The sequence below is a fragment of the Struthio camelus genome, chromosome 19 (assembly GCF_040807025.1).
Source record: "Struthio camelus isolate bStrCam1 chromosome 19, bStrCam1.hap1, whole genome shotgun sequence".
Taxonomy (NCBI): Eukaryota; Metazoa; Chordata; class Aves; order Struthioniformes; family Struthionidae; genus Struthio; species Struthio camelus.
Window position 1 is genome coordinate 7,772,403 of NC_090960.1, and position 25,397 is coordinate 7,797,799.

The following is a 25,397-nucleotide window of genomic DNA, read 5'->3' on the forward strand; positions in this document are numbered from 1 at the left end:
CTGCGAGTTTTGCCCTCAGGAGCAGGACTGTGTATGCCCCTGCTAAGACGGCCATGGTGCCTATCAGGTTGAGGAGGAGGCAGGGGACATGTGAGTCCCACATTGACTAACATGGGAGTGAGGCAATTGACTGCCTCACTTGGGTGCCCATGGTGGGAGATCTGGAAATGCGAGATTTCCCCACCGGTCCCTGGCTCAAGTCTTCCTCTGGCCTTTCAAACCTTGTTTTGAAAAGCTGAGGGAAGAGAGAGATTCTTGCATAACTAGACCTCGCTTTTCTCAAGTGTGAGTTCTGCAATTTCAGTCACCGGTGGGAGGCACAATAACCTGCTCCTAGCAACTTCTCTAATCTCCTGAATGAGAGTGCATTGATCTTAGGCAGCCTTTATTAGACTCTGTGGCAGATCCTTGTTTGCTATTTTGTGGTGCCTTTGCTCAGAGACTCCAGAGATCTTGATTATCTCAGCATTGTTAAGACACCTAGCGACAGCTTAAAAACCCTACTCAAAAGTATCCATGGGGTAGATGTGCTGAACTAGTTAGAAACATCTTTGCAAGGTCCAGTGCATCACATTTTGCATAGGGGTCAAAAAATTCAAGGTTAGCATTCACTGCAATCCCATTACTGGGTAATATTAATTTGGCTCTCCCTCAGCCTGCTTTTCTCTTTCACTGACTTTCTCAACAGTGGGTCAGTCAAGGTGAAAGAACACTTTGATTGTGCTGTATCCGAGCTTCCAGATCAAAGCAGGAACATTACTGCAAATTCCTCCTGGTAAAGAGAGACATCTTGGTATAAGCCAACAAAAAGCCAGTCCAGCACTCAGTAATTATGGAGGCTATGAAGAGCAGGAAGCAACAATGTCTAGTATTTGTAAAGAAAGCATGCATGAATTGGGTTTTGTGTTCATATTGGGATTACTGCTCGTTAAAGGCTTAGTTTTTCATGGGACATAGTGTGAACGGTGAAATGACAAGGTGTAAATCTGACCAGCCTGTGGGGTAGCAGTGAGACATCTTATTTATTCTCTGCATATGAATCACAGAACGGCCGAGGTCGGAAGGGACCTCTGGAGATCATCTAGTCCAGCCCCCCTGCTCAAGCAGCGTCACCTAGAGCACGCTGCTCAGTTTCAAACGTTTCAAAGAGAAGGCCACTGGTCAGACGATGACCTTGCAATCACCGAGCGAGTAGGGCAGGAACCAGGAGAGGTGCAGCGGCTGCCTGCGTCGGGAGGAGCGATGGGCCGGGGCCGCCGAGCCCGGCGGCGGGCCGCTCCGGGCCGGCAGGGGGCGCGCTGCGCGGCGAGGCGCGGCGCGGCGCGGCGCCCCTCTGGGCGCGGGGCGGCTCGTCGGCGCTGGCGGGCCGAGCGCGGACGTGGACGCGGAAGTGGCTGGCGGGGAGCGGCGGCGGGGCCGCGCCGCGCTGCCCTCCTCCGCCCGCGGCAGCCGCCTGCCCGGCCCCCGGTGCCGCGGAGGGCGGGGGGGCGCCATGGCGCGCGGCGGCGGCGGCGGCGCCGCCAAGGGGGTGAACCTGAAGGACAAGCTGGACGGCAACGAGCTGGACCTGAGCCTGTGCGACCTGAGCGAGGTGCCGGTCCGCGAGCTGGTGAGCATCCGCCCGCGGCCGCGGCCGCCGCTCCGCGCCTCAAGAGGCGCCGCTAGCGTCTCCCGCTGCAGCGAACGAGCTGCGCACCGCAGCGGCAGTTGTTCGTCACCTGGCCTGCAGGCATTTAAAATACCCGAGACGAGGGTGTTCGGGCTCTGCGAGCTAGATGCGTAGCCTCAGCGTCTGCTCCATTTCCGAAGCAGTATCTTTTAAAACCAGAATTGTGAACCAGGGCTTAATTAAGATGAAACGTCATCTCGGTGGCAACTGCTGAGGAGTTCGCAAACTGGCGTGGAAGAAAACAAAACAAAACCAGCATGCTAGAACGTCACTGTTGTGTATACATACATACACATATATACATATATATATAGCTTGATCTAATTCTTTGTTTCTCTTTCAGGCTGCCCTTCCGAAAGCTACTATATTGGATTTGTCCTGTAATAACCTAATTTCTCTGCCGGTAAGATGCTAGGGAGCCTTTGTGGAGATGAGGCAAATCTGTTAGGAAATAATATTTAAAAAAAAAACAAAGTCCTTCAATAGAGATTCAGTAGGAGGTTTAGAACTAGCACTTCTCTCATTCCTGGGTTGGCTGAATGACAAAACCATCAATTAAGGGTTAGTATTAATGGTAGTTTTTACTGAGGCAGGCATAATGCAATAAGAGAGAAAAAGCTGAAGATCCTTTTCCCTGCCAAAGGATCCCTGCAACTTTACAAACCACTTTCATCAGCAATAGAGGCTCAGTTTTGTTTCAGATATATTGCGGCATATCACCTTGTCTAGGAAACAGGGGTGTCCCACTGTTTTCTACCTCTGTCTTCCAAGGCAGAGGAAGAGGGTGATTTTCCTCCATCACACAGTTTTGTGTTAAGGATTATGGCTTTATCACATAAGGTGAAGGATATTTCGACACACTCTCAGCTGGGGTTCCTTTGTAAAGGTGATGCCAAGCTGCTTCTACTTTTGTGTGTGTGTGTGTGTCTCGGTTTTAGTCGGACTTCTGTAGTTTGATGCATCTGGTGAAACTGGATTTGAGTAAAAATCGGCTTCAACAACTGCCCTTGGACTTTGGCCGCCTGGTCAATCTGCAGCACTTGGACCTTCTGAACAACCGTTTAGTCACCCTGCCAGTCAGCTTTGCACAGCTCAAGGTAAAACCCATTTGCTAGGCAGTTACGTAAAGCCTTGGGAGGCAGTCCAGGGTCTTGTGATTCTTCTCAAGTTGTTCTCTGGTAAAGCATCGGTCCTGCTGGCTACCCATTTCAAAATTAATCTGGGCTCTGCACTACAGCTCAGTGGAAATTACCTCACTTCTACTGAAGCAACTTCTGCCTGAGCTCTCTACTTGTCCTCTGTATGTGCTTCATTTACGTGAAAACTAAGTAGCTCTTTGCTACCGCTTTGTATCTCTTGAATAATCACAAGACTACTGTGCTCTGTGTGTGCGAGCACTCTTACAGCCTCCCGTTTATCGTTCCTTTCTGCAGAATCTGAAGTGGCTGGATCTGAAGGACAATCCCCTGGATCCTGTTCTAGCTAAAGTAGCAGGAGACTGTCTGGATGAAAAGCAATGTAAACAGGCTGCTGTCAAGGTAAGGAATCTGCTTCCTATTTTATTCTTTTTTCCCGTACTTGGATTTGCTGGTTGCTGTTTTTCCTCCGATTGCTTAGCATGCTGGGCTGCTGCTGCAGCAATTTGAAATTTCTTCAGTCAGTGAGGAGCTGGTTCATTGGTAAACATGCAGTGACTTCATTGCTTCTGCGCCTGTAGTGAGCAAAGACTGAGCTAAGCAGGATTCTTTTTCATTACTGGGGTTAAGAGTGTTGAATGCTGGTAGCTAGGAAAGCGGAGGTACATTTAAACAAAATAATCCATGTCCAGGCTTACACTCCAGAGTAAAAAATCTCTCGCAAAGTTCTGGCAAACTACAAGCTCACATAAATAGTTGCTGCAAGCTGTGGAGCAAGAATAGTTAGAGTCTGGGTCTGTGTTGCTGCCTTGTCATACTATTACTTGAAAGAATTCAGTCTCATAAAAGAACAAGTGTTCTGTGATCCTCTGTGCTAGCTAGCACCAGTTTGCCTTGTTTGTTTTCTAATTAAAATATCTTTCTCTTAACTGTAAAGAGTAATACAGGAAAGTCAAGAGAGTTCTCTTTGGAGCCAGACCTGTAAGGCTAAGTCAGCTGTGTGCAAATTTATCGGATTAGTAATCAGTCCCAGCTGACTGTCTTCTGCCAGTCTTCACCTGCGCTCTTAACTGTTCTGTTTTGAAATGACTATGCAAAGAACCTTCTGCATACGTCCCATATTGTTTTCTTGGACCTTGAAGGTACTGCAGCATATGAGAGCTATCCAGTCTGAGCAGGATCGAGAAAGGCAACGGAAGCTCCAGGCAGAGCGAGGTAGGCATAAAGAGCCCTCAAGCGCTCTCTGCTGAAGACTATTCCTGATCTCTCTTGATGACATACCCAACCATACTGATTGCCATCTAACAAATATCTGTAACTACCAGAGTTCTGAGGACCCAAGGAGTATTAGGGGAGGAGGGGGAAAGATAGCTTGGGATAACTCTGTGGTTTCTTGCCTGGAAAACAGTTAGATCCCTCAAGGAAACGTGCTGTAAGTCACCTATAAAAAGTATGAAGGAAAAACACAGGATTTATTTTAAGGGAAGTGTAAACTTGAGGGAGCAAGATGAAAGGCATATAATATTTTAGAACAATAATCCAGGGTACTTATTTGATTGTTTCCTTATTCCAATGGGGAACAGGTAAGCATGTAATAAGGAACAAGGCCATGACAACCCTTTATATAAAGGGAAAAAAACCCTTGTATTAATCCTCAGAAATGGAGAAGAAACGTGAAGCAGAACAGCGTGCAAAGGAGGCTCAAGAGAGGGAACTGCGGAAGCGAGAGAAGGCAGAGGAAAAGGAACGCAGAAGACGGGAGTATGATGCTCTGAGAGCTGCAAAACAGGAGATGGAAAAGCAAACTAAAAAAGAAACCGTTCAGACCCGAAGTAAGTTGCATCCACAGTGGGTATTCTGTAGAGACCATCATGTAATATTTTAATCTGTAACTTGAGCACAGCATAGGAAAAATAAGTGGAAGAGAAGGAACAAGACCACTGCCCTAGACACTGCATCAGCCTTCATCAAATTTTGATGGTGGGGGATGGTCAGAGTGGTAGGGAAACAGCACAGTAGTAGAGCTTATTAAAAATCTTACAGGTGGACAGCTGTAGGAGAGGAAGACAATATTTCAGCATCTTTGTTCCTGACAGATTGCTGAACTACAAGATTCAGAAAATTCTTCAGCTGCTCCTAAGCAGAACTTCCCTCCGTCCAATTCTTTTTGAATGTACTGAGATATATGCGCAAAAACAGATCTTGCCTAATAGAGATGCCTTACATCCTGTTCATTGCTGCCCGAGAAAATAAATGTGAAAATTTCATCCTAGATGGATAGATTCTGTACATCTACTTATTGACCAGAGTAAGGGAAGAGATAGTTCTGATTCGTTCCTCTCATCTGTCATGGAATTGTTCTTGTTGCAGAGCCCTCCTCCAACCCTCATCCACCTCAACCACAGAGGCACAAGCACTCCTGGTCCCGGTCAGTGTTGAGGCTCCTGCTCTTCATGCTGCTGTGCATCCTCTGTACTGTGGCTGTCTGCAAGCTGACAGAGCTGCAACATCAACCTCTGTGCATCAGCGTGAACACTCTCTATGAGGACGTGGTAGCTGCTCTGCAAAACCACAAAACCCTGCAAAACATGCTTCACCAGAACTCACAGCAGTGATTCTCCTGGATGGGCACTTGCTTAGTCAGCATCTCCTTCCACCATCTACGCAGCCGGAATTCCTATGGAATTGTGTTCTGATGAAACTGCTTTTAATCAGTCAGCATTGATGTGCTGGTCCACTCCGCACAGAGCAGAATTACTGTTGAGATCATCTTTGCTGTGCATGTTTCTCAGCTGGCCTGTAAATCCCATTGTTTGCCCACATTAACTTAAACTTGTTAACGCTTCTTACCTCCGAGGGATTTTTACCTAGATTGTAAGATACAGAAAGCTGCCAATTTACAGGAGTGGAAAAAACAAACAAACAAACAAACAAACAACGTTGGTTATCTATGTAGCTGTAGCTCTATAAGGGAGGTAGAAGGTTTTTTTAATGCATATCCATTTCTTGCTGTCATTTCTGTTCATGCTAAAATTGGTGTTATGGCTGTATGGGGATAATATATGTAGGCCTACTCCAGGACCAATTACAAGTTTGTAGGATGGCTGTGCATCCATATGTTAAGAGTGAAGAAGCTGATGTGCTATTGAAAGGAGCTGAAAATTTTCAATACAACTGTTTTCGCAGCAATTTGTCTTGACTGGATGCTTATGTCGCTAGTGTAGAACATGCTTATCTTGCTTCGATTTTATTTATTTATTTTTTTAAGGAAACGGCTATAAAACGCTTCAGGGCTAAAGACAGTAACCGTTCACTTTAGCCAGCCCGTGCCAACAAAGCAGCTGCAGCTTAACAAGGATTTCTAGTTCTACAGACTGGCTCTTTGTGTATAAAAAGAGGAGCTCTGAGAGATTGCAGAAAGACGGTGGGTAAGTGACTGCCTGTTCCCGGCTGCTGGGCTGGGTTGTAGCAGCAGTACACAACACTGGGTGGCACTGCTGCAGCATCATATACTAAGGCAGTCTGGCAGAAATGGGCCTCACCTTGGGGCTCTTGGAAGGGCTGGGAATTGCAGCCTTTTATATCTAGAGGAGAAAACTCGGTTATATGGCAAACACTGGGCACAGGCCTATGAATTATTTACGGTTTACCTACAGAGAAAAACAAACAGAAGCTTTTCATAGCCTTGAAAGAAATTGAGCGCTAAAATGAACTGGAAGTATTTGTACATGTAATGGTCTGAGTGCAGGTTCCAGAGAATAACCACACTGCAGGCTCCACTGAGACATGCATACATCAGTCATCAGAATTGCTCCCGATTATTGCTGGGAAGAGCAGTGCCCTGATTGAATAATCTATATCGTTTTATACCAAGATCATCATAAAAGCAGTAAGCCTTCACCATTTCATAGTCTAATGGTAAGGCAGACTACCTTACAGAGAAAAGCAACAGCAGGAATTTAAGATACAGGGAAGGAATGGTTGCGCATCTCTTTGGCTTAGCTTTACATATTTCTTCTTAAGTTTCCCTGAAACAGTTGTAGTCTTTGCTTTTGATATCTAACTTATCACATCCTTGAAAAGGTTCTTGCTTATTATCCAGAAGTGTTGGCACATTCAAGGAACACTTCCTCTCTGCAGGAACACTGGCAAGAATCTTCTGCTTTGTGTGCCATCTAGGAGAGAGCGCTGCTTAAGTTAGCAAATGCCAAGCTAATAAGACTTATTAATTTGGGTCAAAAGCATGCTACTGGAAAGGCAAAGACACCTGCTGAATGCATGAAGCTAGCATATGTTTTGGATATTTTTTCATCTGAGTTAGGACAATTCCAGTGAGCAAATTCCATGCATTGTGTGCAGTTTAGTTTACTTTCAACAGCCATCTCAGTAAGTACTTTTGTAGTAAAAGACCTCAACTGTCCTTGCGTATGCACATAAGTGCTGATGGCTTCAGGGACAGTCAAGCATGTTCCCCAATCTAATTAAAAGAAAGATTTTTCTGCCAACTGTTTAGACCTCATAATTCCAGCCCATATAATCAGATTTCAAGACCCTCTATAGATTAAGCTGTCTGGAGACTGAATCAGGACAGTCTAAATTTATATCTGAAAATTAGTCTTACTCATTCCCATCTGCTGCAGTGGAAAATAGAAACGAGGTTATTTCACAAGATAAAGTTCTTCCGTCCTACCATAGCAGATGACGGGGCAGCAGCATATTTCTTCTTGCATTATTATCTTTCACACTGGAGAGCGAAGGTAACTACTCTCCGTTTAGGCTACCAGTAGAAAAATATCATTTCTTTAGAAGACATATCTGTCTTTACTCAAGGCTGCAATGTTAAGAAGTAATTAATGTTATTATACAGGATGATTTAGTTGCTAGGAAGAGAGTGAAGCTATTGGCAAAGAGGAAGGTACTATCAATGCTGTAGACACATCAAAATCATGCTCCTATGGAAGATGTTCACCGTCTTTCTTGTGTAAACTCCAGCCAATTAGCAGTTTTATCCAACTTTCTTCTACCATGATAAAGACTAAATGAGTTTTTAAGTCTTTAAACTAGGAGTCGTGACTCCATTTGTTATTGAAGCACTTCTTCCCAGAAGGAAGATGAATATTCAAACCAGGCAACCATAAAAATCCTCATTCCCTTGCGTTATTCAGTGAAATCCAAACAGAGATCAGGATCCTGGGAAGTCATCTGCAGGTAGATTCGTCTGGAGAGTTCTGGTCCAATCCGCCGGGAGGTAGCTGTCACACCCTCACCACGGCGCACAAGGATATTAGCTAGCATGTTTTCCCGCTCTTGCTCTGAGGAGCATCTAGAATAGGCCTAAAAGCAGTACAGAGGAATGACGGTATCATCCACTTGCACTCATTGTTCAAAAAAAACATCAAAGCCCTGCACCTGTGACTGTTCTGTCTTTCACGATTTGCACTTGTTTTTCACCTGGTCTCTCTCCAGATTTCATCTGTGAGATTAGAGGCAGATGCAGAACCCATACTGCTTCATTAAAACAGAACAGACTCACTTATGATTGCTAGGCACACAGCTGCAATAGAAAGGAGTGGACATGTCAAGTCAGGCTGTGTTACTGCACTGTGATGGGAGACGCTCTTGGCTTTTCTTACTGAAGGGGAAACCCTTAAGCTCCTCAGTAACCTGCTCTGTAAAGCCAAAGCAATGGGTGCAAATAAGGTACTGAAGGAACTAATTTATTTAACAGTTCATATGGAATTGATGTGCCAGAATTAATACCAGTTAAATGATTTCTTCCACTCCTTACGTTAGTTGGCTGTATACACAGCGCTCGGTATTTGTGAGGCACCCTTACCTGATCCAGAAGCTGAGGAGAAGGGTACGCAGACACTACAGCTTCAGCCATCTCAAAGCTGACCCGGTTAAACTGTTGTATCTGCCTTTTCCAAACTTCTAAGAGACCCTTTCCAGAATGATCCACCTTCACACCTCTGCACCACTCATTCTCTAAGTAGAAAGAGAATCCTGTCTTCTCTCGCTCTCGCCTATGGAGAACAAAGGATAGAAAGGCGAATGAGACAATGAAGCTATGGAAAAAATTCCATTCTTGCATCTCTTGTCATGTGGCCAGAGAGAAAAAAACAGAGAACCATTTCTCGCTCTGCACTGTTACAGATACCGTTGGCAAAGTAAACGCTAAAAACGAAACCATATTTTCCCTGCATACATTACCGATTTCCTTGTATAAAGGTGAAAAAGCCCAGATAACCTGGCCTAATGAAAAAGGAAAAGAACTAGTCTTGTACGTGGAAGCAATCCTGACACAAACCAATACATATACAAATTGGGAAAAAGAATTCACTTTCAAGCTGTCAAAGACAAAAGAATGCTTTTATATGCCATTTTTAAAGACTTTTTTTTTCCACGGCTGAGACAGAAAATAATACAGCTGCTCTGACAGGAATGCTAAGATTGTGTAGGACCACACAAGATGGCTTTCCAAGCTACCACTGCATCACATGCTGCTGTCCTTATCAATGGTAGCAGCTAAATGGTTCATTCTCAGTAGTGTTTCTCTCAGTTACATTTCAAAGAATAAAAGTGGGTGCTGTAAGAGCCTGACCTTATTTGCATTCCCTTCCCACTCCTGAATGCCAGCTCAGAGCAGCACCTTGACTTGACATAAAGCAGGAGTCCAACTTGAAATCAGGGTCTGTCTTCACCTCTCCCCAGGCACGACATCAGTTTCTAAGAACTAACCCTGTTTTGAAGAAGCGGCATCAAGAGTTGCTCTGCGTTGCCTGCTCCTTTAAAATGCATTATACTGTATTGTACTTCAGTACAGCTGTATACTTGTTATTCCCTCCCAGTAATCTTGAAAGTAAAGCCTCTCCCAAGAAGATATTTCAAAGTCTCATCTGCTTACTCACTTGTACGGTGCTTCAGCTACTGCTTTAGTGAACATACTGACAAACTCTCCGAGTTCCTCCCAGCTCTCAGCAAATCTGACTTGGACTTGCGTGTGCAGCTGCAGATCCACCAGCGCCTGTAAACAACAGCGGAAACAATAATGGAACAATTCATCCTCTTATCCCATCAGACTCTGCTCGTCTGATACAAAAAGTGTCATCACACCTTGCTATAGGACAAGACCATGCACACTCTCCCCAGTACGTGAACAGCTAGCTTGAGGCACTAAGGTATGTAGGGGCAGTTGGTCTCCTGCTTGTGGAATAGCAGGTTAGTGCCACTTCAGCTGACTTAGCTCCTCAGTGGAGGGCTCTCGTTACATGCAGGCCACCCATTCCAGTTCAGCGCTGATGTGCACAAAGGCTGAATTCCCCCACCCAAGAAAAAGCATGATTGGGTCAAACGCTCAGTCAAGGGCAGACAGGAACAGAGACGACTACTGCATGCCTGTTCTAAAGGTACTCACTTCTTCCACATCTAGTCTGGACACATCCGGGCCAGAATCCTTAGCTTTCTTTTTTCTCCGTTTTCCCTGTTCCTCTGCTTGGTCTCCATTCACTGCTGCCTGTTGCAGTCTCTTTTTTGACTGAGCTCTGAGAGATCTAAGAAGAGGAAGATAAGGAGTTCACGTCAGCACAAATAGCACAGAAGATCAGGCTGCTGTGGAGTGCCTAATAACTTAGTGTCAGCACCCCTACTAGGGGATGCCAAATAGAAGAAACTGTCAAGGACTATTAAACACAAAAACATTACATCTGATTACGAAAACGCCTCAGCAACAAATTTTTGGAAGCTAGGAAGGTATTCAAAGGAAGTATCCTACATTTTTTCCCCTCTCCTCATGCTCTTCCCTAGATATTTGCTGTTGGTCACTCATGGTGATAGGCTAGGTGGACCTTTGTTTCTGTTCTTCTATAACAAATAGTAGAACAGTTTTGGGTAGGAATACTTCTTATGTTCCAGTCTTTGCTAGAAGGAATTAATGTAAATACCTATTATATTTTTCAGTGCCAAAGACAAGGGAAAAAAGCCTAACCTGAAATAATTTTCTACTTCAACCACTGCCAGTGCCAGAATCTTCCCAGGCATTTTCTCCATCACATGAGCAACAAAACTCTGTAGTGTCTCCTTCTGTCCTTCTGTGCAGCCCTGGACTTCCTGCAAAGATCAACAGAAAAAAAAAAAAAAAACGGGGGGGAGGGGGGGGTTTAAAAAATTCTGAGTTATATAGGCCAGCCTATATAGGCCTTCTGTCCTAGCTTTAGGATAGAACAACCTATGGCCCCAATTGTGCAACTGGATCTTTGCAGAAGAAAAGGTCTATCCCACAGGACTAAGGTTTAGTTTCCTATTCTGGAGGGACACCCAGCTGGCCGATTAAGCAAAGAAGCTTGCGTATGTCTCAAGCCTCCTTCCAACATAGCAGAAAAGGAGAGTCTAATCATGTCAATTCAAAAAGATTCTCAGTGCTGGATATTCATAGAGTTTTGAATCAGGATTTTTCTCTTTCTACTGAGGTCTGGATTCCACCCTTACCAGTATCAGATCTGTGTACTGTCTGATATTCTTGAAATACATATTTAATTTGAGAACAGGCATGAGCACAAAAATGTATACCTGTCTCATTAACAAAAGTACACAAAGCACTGTTTATATTGGCTATTTAGCGGCTGTAAGCAAACAGATAACGCCTGATCCAGTGTAAAGCTATAGCAGCAAAGACCATCCTTGATCTTTCAATATCTATTAGGACAACATTTCCTCTTCAAAAAATCTATGAAAAATTGTAATTAGCGGAGAAGGTTTGTACCAGGTAAGAGCTTTGCATCATACAGCCTTGCTGGTTTTGATCCAGTAACGGCTTCTAAAATCAGATTTATACTTTACTGGAACCATAGCTTCCTTCCCACGTTAAAACCTTACTGCCGTGAAAAGAGACGACAAATACCACCCTTTCAGCAAGACATATTCTGAGAGTATGAAAAAGTCATAAGCAGTCTCACTTGTTTGTAGTTGTGAACCATGAACAAAAACTCCTCCAAGCGAAGCAGAACCAGGACATTCGGTTCTTCCGTCCATCCACTTTCTTCTTGAATCTGCCCAGATATGAAAACAAAAAACCAGACCAATCGTCTGTCTATAATTCAGCTCACTCAGACTGGTGCTCTCACTCAGAGCTCCAAGATAGGAAAAAGTTTGGAAGGCAGTTACTTGGGTTGCTTATAACTACTACTATCTAGTTCAAATAGGAGTCAAAGAAAAAGGCAAGAACATCAAGATTTTGCTCCCACACCTGAGATGACACAGCCCTTCTCCGCCAAGTGATGCTGCAGGGAACAGTCTGACTCTCAATCACACAGGAATAATTCCCAGACTGCAAAGAACTGAGGACCTGTCCACCACCTTCTACCTGTAAGAGAACTGAAATTGGTGCATGGGTCAGGCTTCCATAGCAAGAGTTGATAATTCATATAAGGCAGATGCAGGATGTGGGGAAAAGTACCTGGGTCTAGCACCACTGTTATGTATTTCTGGCACTCCCCAGGACGCTGAGCTTTCAACGTCTTGGCAAGGGCCTTCCTCCTCTCTTTTTCCTGCTCCTGCTGCCTCTTCCGTGCTTCGCGCTCCTTCCTCCTCTGCCATGCAGCCTGAGAGACTGTCTCCCTTTCCTTCTGACTATATTTTGACTTCTTTGGAGGAGGAGATGTTTCCAGACTTGCTTCTTTTCCCAACAACCTGCTACTTTGGGCTGCGGAATCAGACAAGCAGTCTGCCAGCGGGCACAAAGGTGGTCTGCCAGAACCGCGCACGTCATCATTTGGGCTCCTATAAAACATTTCTCCGGACGGTGCCAGGGCTCTCGGGACCTCAGAGGACTCTGGAAGATGCTGTCCTCTGCTGCCAGGAGCCAACTGGCCAGCGCTCTGGCAGAGCCCAGTTCCCCCAGCTGGGCTTGCAGTATCCCTGCTGCCCAGCTGGGGGGCCTCGACAGGCACAACCCCCGTTGCGCAGAGCCCGCTGGGGCGCGGTTTCCTCTTTAGCCTCTCCGACAGCGGGACGAGCTCTACGTCGCTCTCGCTGTCACTGCTCAGCATCACAACGTCTTCCGCGGCGGCCTGGCTACGCGAGGCCCTTCCCCGCCTCGGAGAAGGAGGCGAGGACGGCTCGGAGTCCGAGCTGCAGGCCGCGACGGCCGGCGGCGCCTGCTGCAGGAAGGAGAAGGTAGGCAGCACCTCCTCGTCGCTCTCCGCCGCCATCCTCAGCGGTCCTGCCCCGGGGCGGGTAGGGAGAAGGCAGTAACGGCCGCGCGGGCGGCGGTTGGTTCGAACGCGCGCGCGCTCGCGCCGGCGGCCGTTGGCCCTAACGGTCGCGCGCGCGCGCGCGCCGGAAGCGGAGGCGACGCAGCGCCGGGGGAAGATGGCGGCGCTGAGGCAGCTGCGTGAGTGAAAGGGCTGTAAGGGGCCGCGGGTGGGAGCCTGGGCCCGGCTGAGGAGAGGGGTGGTGGCCCGAGGGGAGGCCCGTTCTCGCGGGTGGGCGCCACCGATCCTGAGGTCTTCCCCTCTCCTCAGGCCGCCGGCTCGCCTGCGTGGGCTCCGCAGGGCCGGGGTGAGCGGCCGCGGGGCTGGCGGTGTCGGGCGAGGGCGTCAGCCCCGGTGTCTGCATCCGGGCGGCTGCCCCGTCACGGGGTGGGGTTGGGATCTCAGTGGTCGAGGAGCTCGGGAGGTCGCCGGTCCGTCCTGCTCAAAACAGGGCCAGCTCTGAGCTCAGGCCGAGTTGCTCAGGGCTTTTTCCGTTCTGGTCTCCAAAGGTCTCCAAGGATGGAGACTTGCACCAATCCTCTGGGCAGCCTCTTCCACGGCTTGACTGTCCTCAAGGGGGAAAAAGTCAATTTTGGAAAAACGCTATTTATTTCTACTGTGTGGAGATCAAAGAGCAAGGGGGGGCGCTCTATCCCTGTGCACTGCAAGAGCCAGGAGGCCTAGAAATCCCTTTTGTTATTCAGAAACGTTATAGTCAGGAATACTGTCATAATTTCTGTCTGGAGGTCAGTGTTTTGAAGTTCCCGCGTTGATTTCCAGTGTAATTTTTATTAAATTGCAAACTCTGTCCCTTGCTGTTTCACTCTGTGGATAGACTGCTTTCCCCCCATGTTTGATGCATTGAGGTTTACTTTTGGTTAGCCAGCTTTTTTCATTCAACACAAAATGTAACTTTGGAATCAACTGCAGTTTTTTTTTCTTTGATAAAAGTTAACTGGATTCTAACTTAGTAGAATTTGCATATATGTGAAACTGCAAACCCCCTTCCATCTTTCCCCGTTTCTCTGCAGTTTGTCACGCCTCAGCTTTTTTTTTTGTACTCAGTGAGTATCAAGCATCAAAGTTAACCATTCTTTGTAGAGCTATTTCCCTCCTCTCTGGGATATTTTAGCTCATTGAGTATCTGTGATAATTTAATTAAGATTAAACTAACTCAGTGCTTCTACTCTGAATAAGGAAATGAGAATTTTATGACTGCTACTCTTCTTTACTAACTTGCTGCTGAAGAGGTTGAATTTAGATTTGGATTTAGAAAAAAAATTAGGTATGGCTGCTAACTGCAAGTAAAAGGGAACTAAAGAGACTTGTAAAAAGAAGTTATTATATCTCAGTCATTTTTTTACAGAGAGAAGTTCACTGAAGGGTCAGCTCTCTTGATAAGAAGATCAGTGTATTTACTCAAAAGTGCTTTTCCTCTTTTTAAGAAAGAGCTTTGTAGCGTGAATGATATTTTGTGTTCCAGAGATAATGGTTACTGTAATAACTGCTTTCTTTTTCCTTGACTTGTCCTGATTGTAACTCAAGGAGCTGCATAAAATGCTTAAATTAGTTTTTGTTCAGGATAGTAACTATATTTATGCTTACATACTTTCCTGAATGGCAGTCTTAACATTTTGTAGTCTTATAGATGAGACTGTTTAAGTAAATCCAATTCAGTTGAAGGGGAGACCAAAACACAGATCACAATTTGTCTTTTCTCAAAGCTATGTAAGGCCAATCCATAGCAACCAGTAACTTCTGTAGCTCATGGATTTATAAGGCATTACTGAAATATGAATTTGTATATGTCCTTTAACATCATTGCTGAGAGTTTTATTCTTCCCTGGGTAGCAGCAGTTCTTGAAACGTGGCCTCTTTGCAGAAGATTTAGTCTACAGTGGTCTATCCATGATATACCTTTGTAGTAATATTTTCCCTCAGGGCTTTCTTTTGCCTCTAGCTTTAAAACGTATACTGATTGACAGTCTTTTTTTCAAGATTTAAAGGAAGAGTATTAAGATTTTTTTTCAGCTGAGATTTTTGTTGTTGTTGTTCTTGGTCTGAATCTAGTTCTAGCTGCTCCGCGAACAAGCCTGGTTGCTGTGAGATGTGCTTCTAAGAAAGCTGGAGGCAGCTCAAAAAATTTAGGTGGCCGCAGCCCTGGGAAACGCTATGGAGCCAAAAAAGTAGATGGTAGGTAAAGGCATCTGCTTAGTAGCCTTATGTGTGTTACAGTGGGTTCTCCACAGGTTATCCCCTGCTACGGCTGTTAGATGTGTAACTGCTGAGTGTTTCAGAAGGAGGTGAAAAGAAGAGAAAGGAAACAGGAGTTTGAGCAAAGCCTCACCATCCATAATTACACCAGTCACCAGCAGGAGGGCAGGGTGAGTCAGCCTCCCTCTCAGGTGGGCCTCCATGCAGCCAGCTGAAATTGCCTATAGAAAACATACTTTGATTCTAACTTTGCCTCTCTCTAGAGAGTCTGGGAGGAGGGGTACACTGTGGGGCACCTGATAACTCCAATGCACTTTCACCCCATGCTGTTTTCAAAAGCTGGGCATTTTAGATGTTTACAAAGGGGAGAATTATGAGGCTTAGCAGAAGCCAAAGTACAAGATTCTTATAGTTGAGTGCTTAATAATTAGTAGGTTTGCTGATGAAAACAGATCAATGTAAGAGGTAATAAAACAAATGCCCTGAGCAAACAGAAAATGCCTTCTGCCCTACAAGTAATCTTTTCAAAGATTAGAATTGCTCTTTGACATTATGTATCAATTGCCTTCTATTTCTTGCCAATAGCATTTTTGTTTAGATGCTTTTAGAATTTGAAGTCATTTTTCTTTAGAAAAATCTCACAGAAAGCTGGTTTTATAAGTTCCAGAACTGTTTGTATTCTGCGAGCTCCAGGGAGCTCCATTCCTCTGCAATCTGACTGTGCAACTCTGTTGCAGGTACATTTGTGCACGCAGGCAACACTTTGGCTACGCAGCGGTTGATACGCTGGCACCCAGGGGCTCATGTAAGTTGCTTTTCCAGCTCTTCCTCAGTTCTCAAGAGGACAGCAGCAGCCCACAACAGAGTCCAGTAGTCAATGCTGCTTCTTACAAGCTGGTTCTTAATTTCCTCCCCAATTTTCCATGTAATCCTGAAAACTGGTTTCACTGCCTTCTATTTCTTAGTCACAAAGCCTGCTTAGAATCATATCTGTGCCCATGTGACTTGGGAAAGGACTGAGAGTTATGAATATCCTGAAAGACTTCTGTAACCTAATTGGGCTCTTAAGGGTATACTTAAGGGTGGAATTGGTATCTCCTCCCTTGTAATAAAAAACATTACCTACTGTTTGCTGGAAGCAAAGCAATGTGGTTTTCTTTCATTCTAAAATACAAAGCAGCAGCTGCTTTTGAAACCAGGATATCAAACAAGGCAGTCTGATGATCAGATCTGCTTCTGCGGTGTACCTCCAGCCTTTCCTTTCTAACAGTGTGCTTGTCCTCTTCCAGGTGGGGATAGGCCGTAACAAGACACTTTATGCTCTGGAGGATGGCATTGTGAGATACACCAAAGAGGTCTATGTACCTCCGCCCCGCAGCAGCGAGAGCAGGGAGGTGATCTGCCGTCTACCTAAAGGAGCGATTCTTTACAAAACCTTCATCAGTGTTATCCCTACCACAGAAGTAGGAAGCTTCAAACTGGTCAACATGCTTTGAGCCTCCCGTGCGATCTAGGAGCAGCAGATGGGGAAGAACTGCTGGGACAGATCACTATAGCTGGTCTGGCATCCTAGGATACCACATACCTCGAAGAATATTCTAGCTCTGAAAATATTTGTGTAGGACTCTCTTCTTGCTCCTAAAGTGCATGTGATTGGTGCTTGGGCACAGGAATCACCTGCTGGCATTTATAAGAGGGTTTAATAAATGCTATGGGTTTCTTGAGTATCTTGACTGTTCACGGAATCTATGTTGCTTATGCTCATTTAGTAAGTGGAGCTGTCTTTTTCTGGAGAACCTGTTCCACTGTTTCCTTAGATTAGTTAACTTCACAATCACTCTTATATCGGTTATTTTCCCACTAATAATTCCCTCTCAAGTTTTAATGATTTTTAGACATTACTGTTATATTTGTATCTATCTTAATTGTAGATATTGCAGAAGAGGACATAGCCTCTTCCACTAGCACCTAACTCTGCATCCCAGGAAGCTAGTGTTTTTTCTTAATCAGTGAGATGAGTTAGTTATTAACTCCAATACGATCCCTGAAAGTGTTCCATTTACTAGCCACATGAGGCAAGTTTACATTCCTAAAGCTAACTCTAAATAATTAGTCATGAGTGCCTGGTAAGGTGCACAAGCCTGGGATGGTATTTGAAACTCAGCTGCTGGAGGCCATGAGGTACCTCATAAAGCCGTAATCCAGACTACCCTTTTATCTTTTCTATGAGTCATTCCATGGTTGTTCATGCTGCTCAAAAGACAGGAGCGCAGATGCCTGGTGGCCAATCAGATCTCACTTTATCTACAGGTTTGTAAACAATTTTTGAAACAATTGTTTTGCAGTAGAAAACAGGATATTAAAATCAGTGGTGTAATGACACCAGCGTTAACATTACTAGATTGTCTGCTCTGCAAAAGAAAACTAAGTAGACTGGGTTAACCACATATTTCCACCTTTGTTTCTTTATGTCCTTCTTAGAGACCAGCGGCTATTCCCTCCATGCTTCTATCCTTTCCCAGCTGCATGTCCAGTCACACAGTTCGTCTTGCCAGTCTCTGCATACAGCACTGCAAGTAACACAAGCTCCTGGATCTTGAAACTGGAATCTCCTGGACACCTGAATCTTTATCTCAAGTTCATACAAAATTGTTCTATATCCCAGAGGAATGTTGCTGTGAGAGCACATAGTGATGCTCTGATGCAGATTCATTCTGTTACTCTCAGGTCAGGACTCCCACCTGGTACCTGATACGCTGATAAAGAAAACCATTTTATAACCTAAGAAATAAGTGAAGTAGTAGAACACGACCACCTTCTGAGGTCTAACACTTAGTATGTTTGGCAGTACTTGCCACAGCCTCACAGAGGTATGTTACACTCAGCTGCCTCAACAGGCTCAAGCTGAGCAGACCTTCACCTTTGCTTTGCTCCCCGTGTAGAACAAAGTAGCTCTCTGGTAACAGTATGTTTGCCAGAGAGAAGAGCAAGCAGACGTCGCTGGTTATTCTGGACAAAGAGCAATGTTTAGAGGCGGCCCCGCTTTTATCCTTGGGCTGCAGGATGGAAGTCTCCAATGGCTGGGTCCGACTTGCCTGTGTGTTTCTCAGCTGATTGTGAAGGTCTAAGGTTTAGCTGTTCCCTGCAGACAAGAACGATGTCACAGGCACTTCTGTCACTGACAGCATGGGAAGGAGTATCTTGAGGCTGAGTCCTTACACTGCTGTGTTTCTCTGAGTTTGGTAGCTGAGAGGGGCCTGGAAAGGGTCTGGCATGCCATGTCTGTCCAAAGTCTCTGAGCTTACTACTGTTCCTGAGAAAGCTGGAGGATGCCTTAGAGCATGCTCGTAGGGAGGTGGCATCTACGAAGGAGAGAGGAAAAGTATTACAGCGGATCAGAAATAGCAAGGAGATTATCCCACCTCTTCCTCTTCTGTTTATATAAGCACCTAGAAACCAGACTTTCCAGATTTTGATAGCAAGTCTCACTGTATAGCAGCAAAAGAGAAACTCTGGGCTTTAGTTACTTTATATTTTGGCAGAGCTGGGCTAGCTTTCTCTCTCTTCCCACAGAGAACGACAGCAGTGGCACAGTGGATGTTGTGGCAGAGCTCCCACTGCAGTTCATGGCAGGGCTTATTCACTGCTACCATGACTGGTAAAGCCAGCTGTGCCAATACTGGCCTGTGCTGCAGTCACCCCTCCTAATTGTAAGTGGCATTACCCTGCCCCACTCTTCTGGGCAAGTCACTTGGGCTTAGATCAAGAAATTTTAAGTGCCCAACTCATCATCCTTGGGCAATCTGGGCCTTACTCTCCTGTGCCTTTAGCATTCCGATTTTCAGGGCGGGTATCATTAGTTGCAGCTCCAAACACAGAGCGCCAAAGGGGCAAGTGCCAAGTGGCGGAGTGCTGACCATGCCGAACTTTGATGCAGCTTTAAGAGCTCAAAATCCAGGTAAATGGGTGAGCCCTTTATTGCCCTAGTACAGGTTTCAAATGTTTCTATTCCATTTCAGTCAAGGAGGCCCTTTTGTTCTACAGGAATCTCTTGGCAGACGCACTTGCTTTTCTTTGTTTCGTTGGGGGAGATGCAAGTCTTAAACATCCTAACAGGCAAAAACCTGCTGCTCATAAATAAGCCATAAGCATTTCAAGGTAACAGTGAGGGGCCTGTCAGAGTTGCCCTGTAGGGAGAAGGGAGTGAGAGACCTTGGAAGTGTTACAGATCTAAAAATAACATTCCCATCTTGGACTTCTACTGAGCAGACGATCCAAAGGGCCCGCCCTTTCATCAGCAGTTCTGCCCTTCCTCCCCCCACAAGCATAGCTGCAAATGCACCAGGAGAGCTCAATCATTAACTGGCACAGATGTACACAAACGGAGCCTCCTGGAACACTCTGTGCCTTTGCCAGAGATAAAGGCTATCAGAGAAAGGCAATTGCAGAGAACAGAGTCCTTTGCTACTGCAAATTGCTGAAGCAAGACCTAGATAGAGAGTGTAGGGGGACTGCTCCTGGGCCTCTGCTAGCTGAGAGCAGCCTTGGGCATGGGACAGCTTACCTCCTGGGAAGGGTCTGCCCACAGCCCAAACCTCTCAGCGATCATATGATGGATTTCCCGCTGGCGATCTTTCTTCCGCACACTCTCATAGCTTGGCAGGTGAGGCTGTTCCCAGGAAGGGAGTTGGTAGCTGCTCGGGGTTCCAACGCAGAATAGTTCATCTCCCTAGAAATAACCAGGCCAGAAGAGAAACCTCAGTGCACTGGCACTTCCATCTTAGTTGGAAGTTTATGGCCTGGTGTCACCTGAAGGTACTTCAGAGTGCAGAGTCGTGGGTGCCCTTCCTTGGATCTTGAAAGAGGAAATCTGCAAACCCTTCCTGGAGCCTGATCTTGGAGGCAATTACACCACAGCCTCATGATGCACACCTGCTTTGCAAGATCCCAGGCCAAGAGAGATCTGCCTGGCACTAAATGCCCAAACATCTCATGGCAGTGGGATGTAGCACCCTGTGACCCTCCTCAAAGGGCTTTAACATGCAGACAGGATTTCTCAAAGTTGCTCTGGATTCTGTAGTACCCAAGAGCCTCCCAGGTCCTCGTAACCAAAGCCTCTTCACAAGTTCATCAGGATCTTTGCTACCACTGTCATTGCCCCCAGCTCCCATTAGGGAAGATGGCGTCAGCCAATGTCACCTGCATGCCAGGATTCTCGGCAGCGCTCTCCAGTTGCGATGCTCCATGCTGAGGTCCCACCAGCCGCTGGCTGCTACTGAAGTACGGAGGGGGGCAGTCCTGTAACGAGGGGTTAGGGAGGAGAACATGAGTGCAAGCAGAAACCCCTAACATCCTGCCCAACAGCAAGCAGCGCTAGACAGTGGGCAGCCTGCACGGGACAGCCTAGGAAGCACAAGTTGGAGCGGCTCACCGCTGGCTTAGGCACGCGCATGTCGCTGGCAAAAGCGTCTGGAAACCAGCCTGCCTGGCTGCTCTTTGCGCCCAATGGGCGCATTCATCACCCTAGCAAGGTTCAGCGCGCTCCCTTCGGTTTCTCACTGATTTCTCACTGATTTCGGCTTTGGCAGTCCCCTACCCGTGCTGCTGTAGCTCTGGGTGCTGCTAGAGCTGCTAGCTCTGCCCGCCTGGCACACAAGGCTCTCACCACTGGCGGCCAACCTGTGGCCTGACTAGGTACTGACATTGATAGCTAAGGGCACCTCCTCACCACGCGGCGCAGGGCCCTCTCAGAGTCCTCGAGCCAGCTGACTCCTCCACCTGGCACAGCAATTGGAGTCAGCAGCCTGACCCCAAAGGCAGCGTTTTTTCATTCAAGCTCAGCAGAATTATCATCATTTGGGGGACAACAACCACCCAGCTATTCCACTAATAAAGATAAGAGCTCAGTCATATGCTCAAGGTGACAGAATTTGTAAATGCTCATCTACCAAGGAAGTCACGTCAGGATAACGTGGTAAGCAAATTCAAAGAACAGTAGCCATTCTGTTCCTGAGCAGAGTCTTGCTCCAGTTAAATTGAGTTTCCTGTCAAGGTGTTGAGCAACAGCAAGGAGAGATCCCTCTTGTGGGGAGGAGCCCATCGTGGGAGAGTCAGGACTCGAGTTCTAGGAACTTCTTTGTTCCCTGAAAGCCCCATCTCTGCCAGCTATAAATAGCCCAGAATCACGACGTTATCTGTATAGAAAGTGAGGTGGCAGATTGCCCTCCAGGGTTGGGTCAGGACAGTCATGCCTAGCACCCATGATCGCAAAAATCCACGTGAGCCTTCCTCAAGCAAAGAGGGTTCTATGTTCCAGCCAGTCCAGTTCTGCCCCGGTGGCATCCGCAAGCTCATACTTCTCGGCAGCTGGAGGCTCAGCCTGCAGAAGCAGTTTAAGCCCAAGAGGGTTCTTGTTGCCTCTCTGGCTTCAAAGCAAATCCCACCCAGCAAAATCCCATCCAGCAAATCCCATCCAGCTCCTGGCAAACGCTTCCCTCACCTCTTTGCGCTCCCCCTCCCTAACTGGATGCCCTTCAAAAGCAACCAGGGACCTGAAGTGCAAGCTACAAATGGAAGATTTACTTTTGCTATTAACAACTTAAACATTTGTCACAGCCCTACTGCACAATTACAGAAGCCATAGGGGAAAAACAGGTTGGCTGTGCGTACAGTTGTTGTGTGTTTTAATATTGATTAGCAAAACCAGTGCAACTATACTAGCTTGAAAGCTGCCTCACACCAGTACAGCTGCTTCACTTTTTCTTACAGAAATACATCCTCTGGAAGGATGCGTACTGACATGGACCCTGCAGACAGCTGAAACAGCAGAAGTAGTTACCAGCCCCTCCCCGCAAGAGGATCCAGTCTTACTCCTACAGGAAAAGACCTATCTATCTATATATATTCCTTGTCCCATATATATCTATCCACATCCATCTATGCACACTCCCCCTTGCTAAAGGCAAGATGCCTTCTCCCTTAACCACCCACCCAAGAGCCAAGCCCGACCACTGCGAAGGCTCTGTAGCTCGCTGTGGTTTCTTTGGGGCTGACACAGCAGCACAGCTACCCCAAACCAGCACTGCCACCGAGCAAGGGACGGCGCTCTTCCTGTGCAACATAAGCTGGGCTAGCGCCCAGATCACACTCTCAGCTGACCTCCCTGGTCACCCGCTCCATCCTCCTTCCTCACCCAATATGAGCACCTCACCCGAGCAAACGTCCCTAGAGCCGAGGTGCCCCCTTTGGGAGACAACTACACGTCCCCAACCCCTACAAGAAGGGAAAGATGTGGATAGCCAGAAATGAGGACTTTGCACAGCTTCCAAGGGCAGCTCTGCAGAATGAGAAGTGCAGCCGAGCAGTGTTAGAGATATCTCCCTCATACATGCCGTGGGCACGGCCGCAAGAAGGCTGTAAACGGCAGAGTACGAGAAGGGGAAAGGAGCAGATCCAGTGAAGCATGCAGGGGACACCAGCAGGGCAGCCCATTTCCCCTGCGATTTCTGCTGGGGATTTCTTTGCCTGTGGTACCAGCGGGACTATTAGATTTGCCTTTCACTGAACAAACATCTCTCTCCCCTGCTAGCCGAGGCTGAACGTGAACATCCCCTCTGCTCCAGGTGACTCTCGAGTCCTCCTCCCGAACCACCATCGCCGTGGCCTTTGGAGGCCAAACTTTTCCCCAGGCAGAAACTACCACAAAGGCTGCACTGGCTGAACATACTGTTCTTCTTCCATCACCAGCTTCCCCACTTGAAAGCCCCAGGAAATTACAGATGCAAGCGAAAGGGCTTTGTGTCTTGCTGCTCCTCGCCTGGGAGCTGTGCACAACAGAGCTAGTTGCTGGGATGCAGGCGCTGGAGAGCGGCATTGTCTGCCTTTGCACTGAGCTTTCCAGCCCCCTTCCCCGCTGTGCCCCTTGCCTGTAAAGCAGGGCAGCATGGAGGAGCCTGGCTCTGAACATGCACGTCCTGGAGGCAGACACCCCTCTGCACGCTGCCGGGAAGCCAGAGGAACGTGCTCGTCTCAGGCCTTGAAGATATCGCCCCCAACAGCCTGCTTTTGACCCCTGCCCAGACAGCCAGGCGCGTTTGGGTGGACAGACCTCTTGGAGAGAGTGGGAACACCGAGGAGGGAAGCGTGAGGGGTGGGAGACAGCCCAGCTCTGCAGAGAGATCAGAGCTGCTCCATGCTGGCGGGCGAGCTGTGCCAAACACTGCTCCTGTGCAGAAGGGGAGCCAGGCTGCTCTTTGGCTCGCGACCTGCGATCCGATCCCAGAGACCACAGCTCAAAGAAACAAGAGATCTGACCAGCAGCTGCGATGGCATGGGCTCGCTGGCAGGCAGAAGCGAAGGGAGGATACTCACATACTGGCTAGGACTCTGGAAGAAGCGACACGAGCAGAGGAACTGGCAACACAAAGGGTCCCGGTGATACAAGAGCAGCAGGAGGACCAGAATCGCCACGATGAACACAGACGTGGACACCGCTGCCAGGAGAAGGGAGAAGAAATGAATGGAGCCAGTGGCCTGCTGTGCCTGGCAGAGCCTTCCAGCAACCTCCTCCCTTCATCCCTCTGGGTTTCTAAGAGAAGAGCAGGCTTAGGTGAGCACCGACAGGCTAGCTCCCCTGCTCTCTATCCCAAGGACACCGAAAGCCCCATTGCCCCTGACATCTCTCTCTCCCTAAGAGATCAGGAACAAATCACAAAGCTACAGGGGTTCAAGCCAATCTTGAGTCCAAAGCAAATGCTGTACAAGTTAAGCAAGCGCGTGAGGACCAGCCCTAGCACGGATCAGGACCTCCAACAAGCAAGTGCCTTCCCATTTGGCTTTGCGAAGCACTCTGCTCAGACTCCCAGCGCCTCAAGACAGGGTCTTGTTTGCAAGTCCTTTTGTATACAAGGAACTTTGGATTCCTGGCCAGACCACGCTCTACTTTGCAAAGTCTCTTCTCCTGATCTTGCTCGGCGCTGCCATGCAGAAAAAGGCAGGAGCGCAGCTCTGTTCAGGACAGGCAGCGAGACGCGAACCCCAAGCTCGGAGCAGAGAGCTTGGCGTTTCCCTTGTACTTAGGGCACCACGTTTTAAGAAGCAGCTGAAAGCCTTCGCCCTCCTCTGTAGTTAAAGCCCTTATTTAGGGACTCGGCTGAAGCGCTGCAGAGAAACCGCCTGGCCGTGACTTCTCCCAGAGCTACGCGACGGGATTTCTGCAGCAGCCCAGCGCCGCGCAGCCCCGCGGGGAGCCGCTCGCGCCAGGTGCCGGGGACCAGCCCCGGCAGGGTGACATCTGCCAGAGCGGCAAAAACACGACACTCCGGATCCTGCCGAGGGGCAGCTCATCGCCACGGCGCTGGGGCCTTCCCCAAACCCGCAGCCGGAGGCGGAACCTCCGCTCCGCTCCGCTCCGCGCGGGGGACGGGTCCGGCCGGGAGCCGAGCCCGGGCCCCGCTCCGCCCGCCCGCGGCCCCCGCCGGCTTCCCGCGCCCCGCCACTCACTCGCCGCCACCACGATGGCCAAGACGTTGCTGTCCATAGCCGCGCCGGCGGCCGGGGCGCGCGTCAGCGCCTCGCTGGCCTGCGCCATCGCCGCGCTGCTCCGCCGCCCGCCTCCGCTCGCCGCTCCGGTCCGCTCCGGCCCCGCCCCCGGGCGCCGCCCCGGCCCCGGCCCCGGCCCCGGCCCTGCCCCGCGGCTCAGGCAGAGCCGGGCGACCCCGCGCCCGCCGCCGCTGCCGCCGGCGCCCGCGCCGCCGCCCCTCATTGGCCACCGCGCCGGCCTCGCCGACCCCCATTGGCCGCCGCGCCGCCCCCTGCCGGCCCCCATTGGCCCGCGGGCGGAGGGGGGGGGGGCTGGCCGGCTGCGCCGGCCGTTGCCGCGGCGACGCGCACGAGGCGCGGAGGCGGGAGCGGGGGAAGGAGGTGCCCTGCGCGGTCCTAGCGCCGGCCCCGGCACGGACAGGAGGTGCCCGCTAATTAGCTAATTAACGTTTGGCCGCTAAGTGCAACCTAAACGCTCCGTAATCGGATCAGGCAGCGCCCTCAGGGCACCGATGGGGCAAACGAGCTTAGGCTGCTGGCGGGCCGCCCGGCCCCGCCCCGCCCCGCCCCGCCCCGCCCCTCGGGAAG

The 25,397-nt window shown here is 48.4% G+C and overlaps 4 protein-coding genes across 5 annotated transcripts; 2 read left to right on the plus strand and 2 right to left on the minus strand.

Moving 5' to 3' along the window:
* The first annotated feature begins 1,374 nt into the window (after positions 1-1,374).
* On the plus strand, positions 1,375-5,994 carry LRRC59 (leucine rich repeat containing 59). Its single transcript, XM_068913320.1, has 7 exons — positions 1,375-1,609; positions 2,013-2,072; positions 2,608-2,766; positions 3,103-3,207; positions 3,948-4,020; positions 4,464-4,637; positions 5,176-5,994. Exons 1-7 carry the CDS (start codon positions 1,493-1,495, stop codon positions 5,418-5,420), a joined length of 933 nt encoding a protein of 310 aa, XP_068769421.1. The 5' UTR covers positions 1,375-1,492; the 3' UTR covers positions 5,421-5,994.
* Positions 2,227-13,139, minus strand: EME1 (essential meiotic structure-specific endonuclease 1). Of its 2 annotated transcripts, none has more exons than XM_068913316.1 (8): positions 12,260-13,013; positions 12,050-12,177; positions 11,760-11,852; positions 10,793-10,914; positions 10,223-10,358; positions 9,717-9,832; positions 8,642-8,831; positions 2,227-3,380 (listed from the first exon to the last, which is right to left on the minus strand). In XM_068913316.1, the coding sequence occupies exons 1-8, from the start codon at positions 13,011-13,013 to the stop codon at positions 3,366-3,368; spliced, it is 1,554 nt and encodes a 517-aa protein (XP_068769417.1). In that variant the 3' UTR covers positions 2,227-3,365. The 2 variants fall into 2 exon arrangements, with proteins under 2 accessions (XP_068769417.1, XP_009677331.2); XM_009679036.2 differs by lacking the exon at positions 2,227-3,380 and adding an exon at positions 5,654-8,139 and having other exon boundaries at positions 12,260-13,139.
* On the plus strand, positions 12,768-16,996 carry MRPL27 (mitochondrial ribosomal protein L27). The gene is made up of 4 exons (XM_068913322.1): positions 12,768-13,195; positions 15,126-15,248; positions 16,007-16,074; positions 16,559-16,996. Exons 1-4 carry the CDS (start codon positions 13,174-13,176, stop codon positions 16,763-16,765), a joined length of 420 nt encoding a protein of 139 aa, XP_068769423.1. The 5' UTR covers positions 12,768-13,173; the 3' UTR covers positions 16,766-16,996.
* Positions 16,997-17,545: 549 nt separating this feature from the next.
* On the minus strand, positions 17,546-24,921 carry LOC138061584 (uncharacterized). Its single transcript, XM_068913321.1, has 5 exons — positions 24,771-24,921; positions 23,640-23,761; positions 20,469-20,567; positions 19,834-19,998; positions 17,546-18,631 (listed from the first exon to the last, which is right to left on the minus strand). Exons 1-5 carry the CDS (start codon positions 24,856-24,858, stop codon positions 18,485-18,487), a joined length of 621 nt encoding a protein of 206 aa, XP_068769422.1. The 5' UTR covers positions 24,859-24,921; the 3' UTR covers positions 17,546-18,484.
* Between the last annotated feature and the right edge of the window lie 476 nt (positions 24,922-25,397).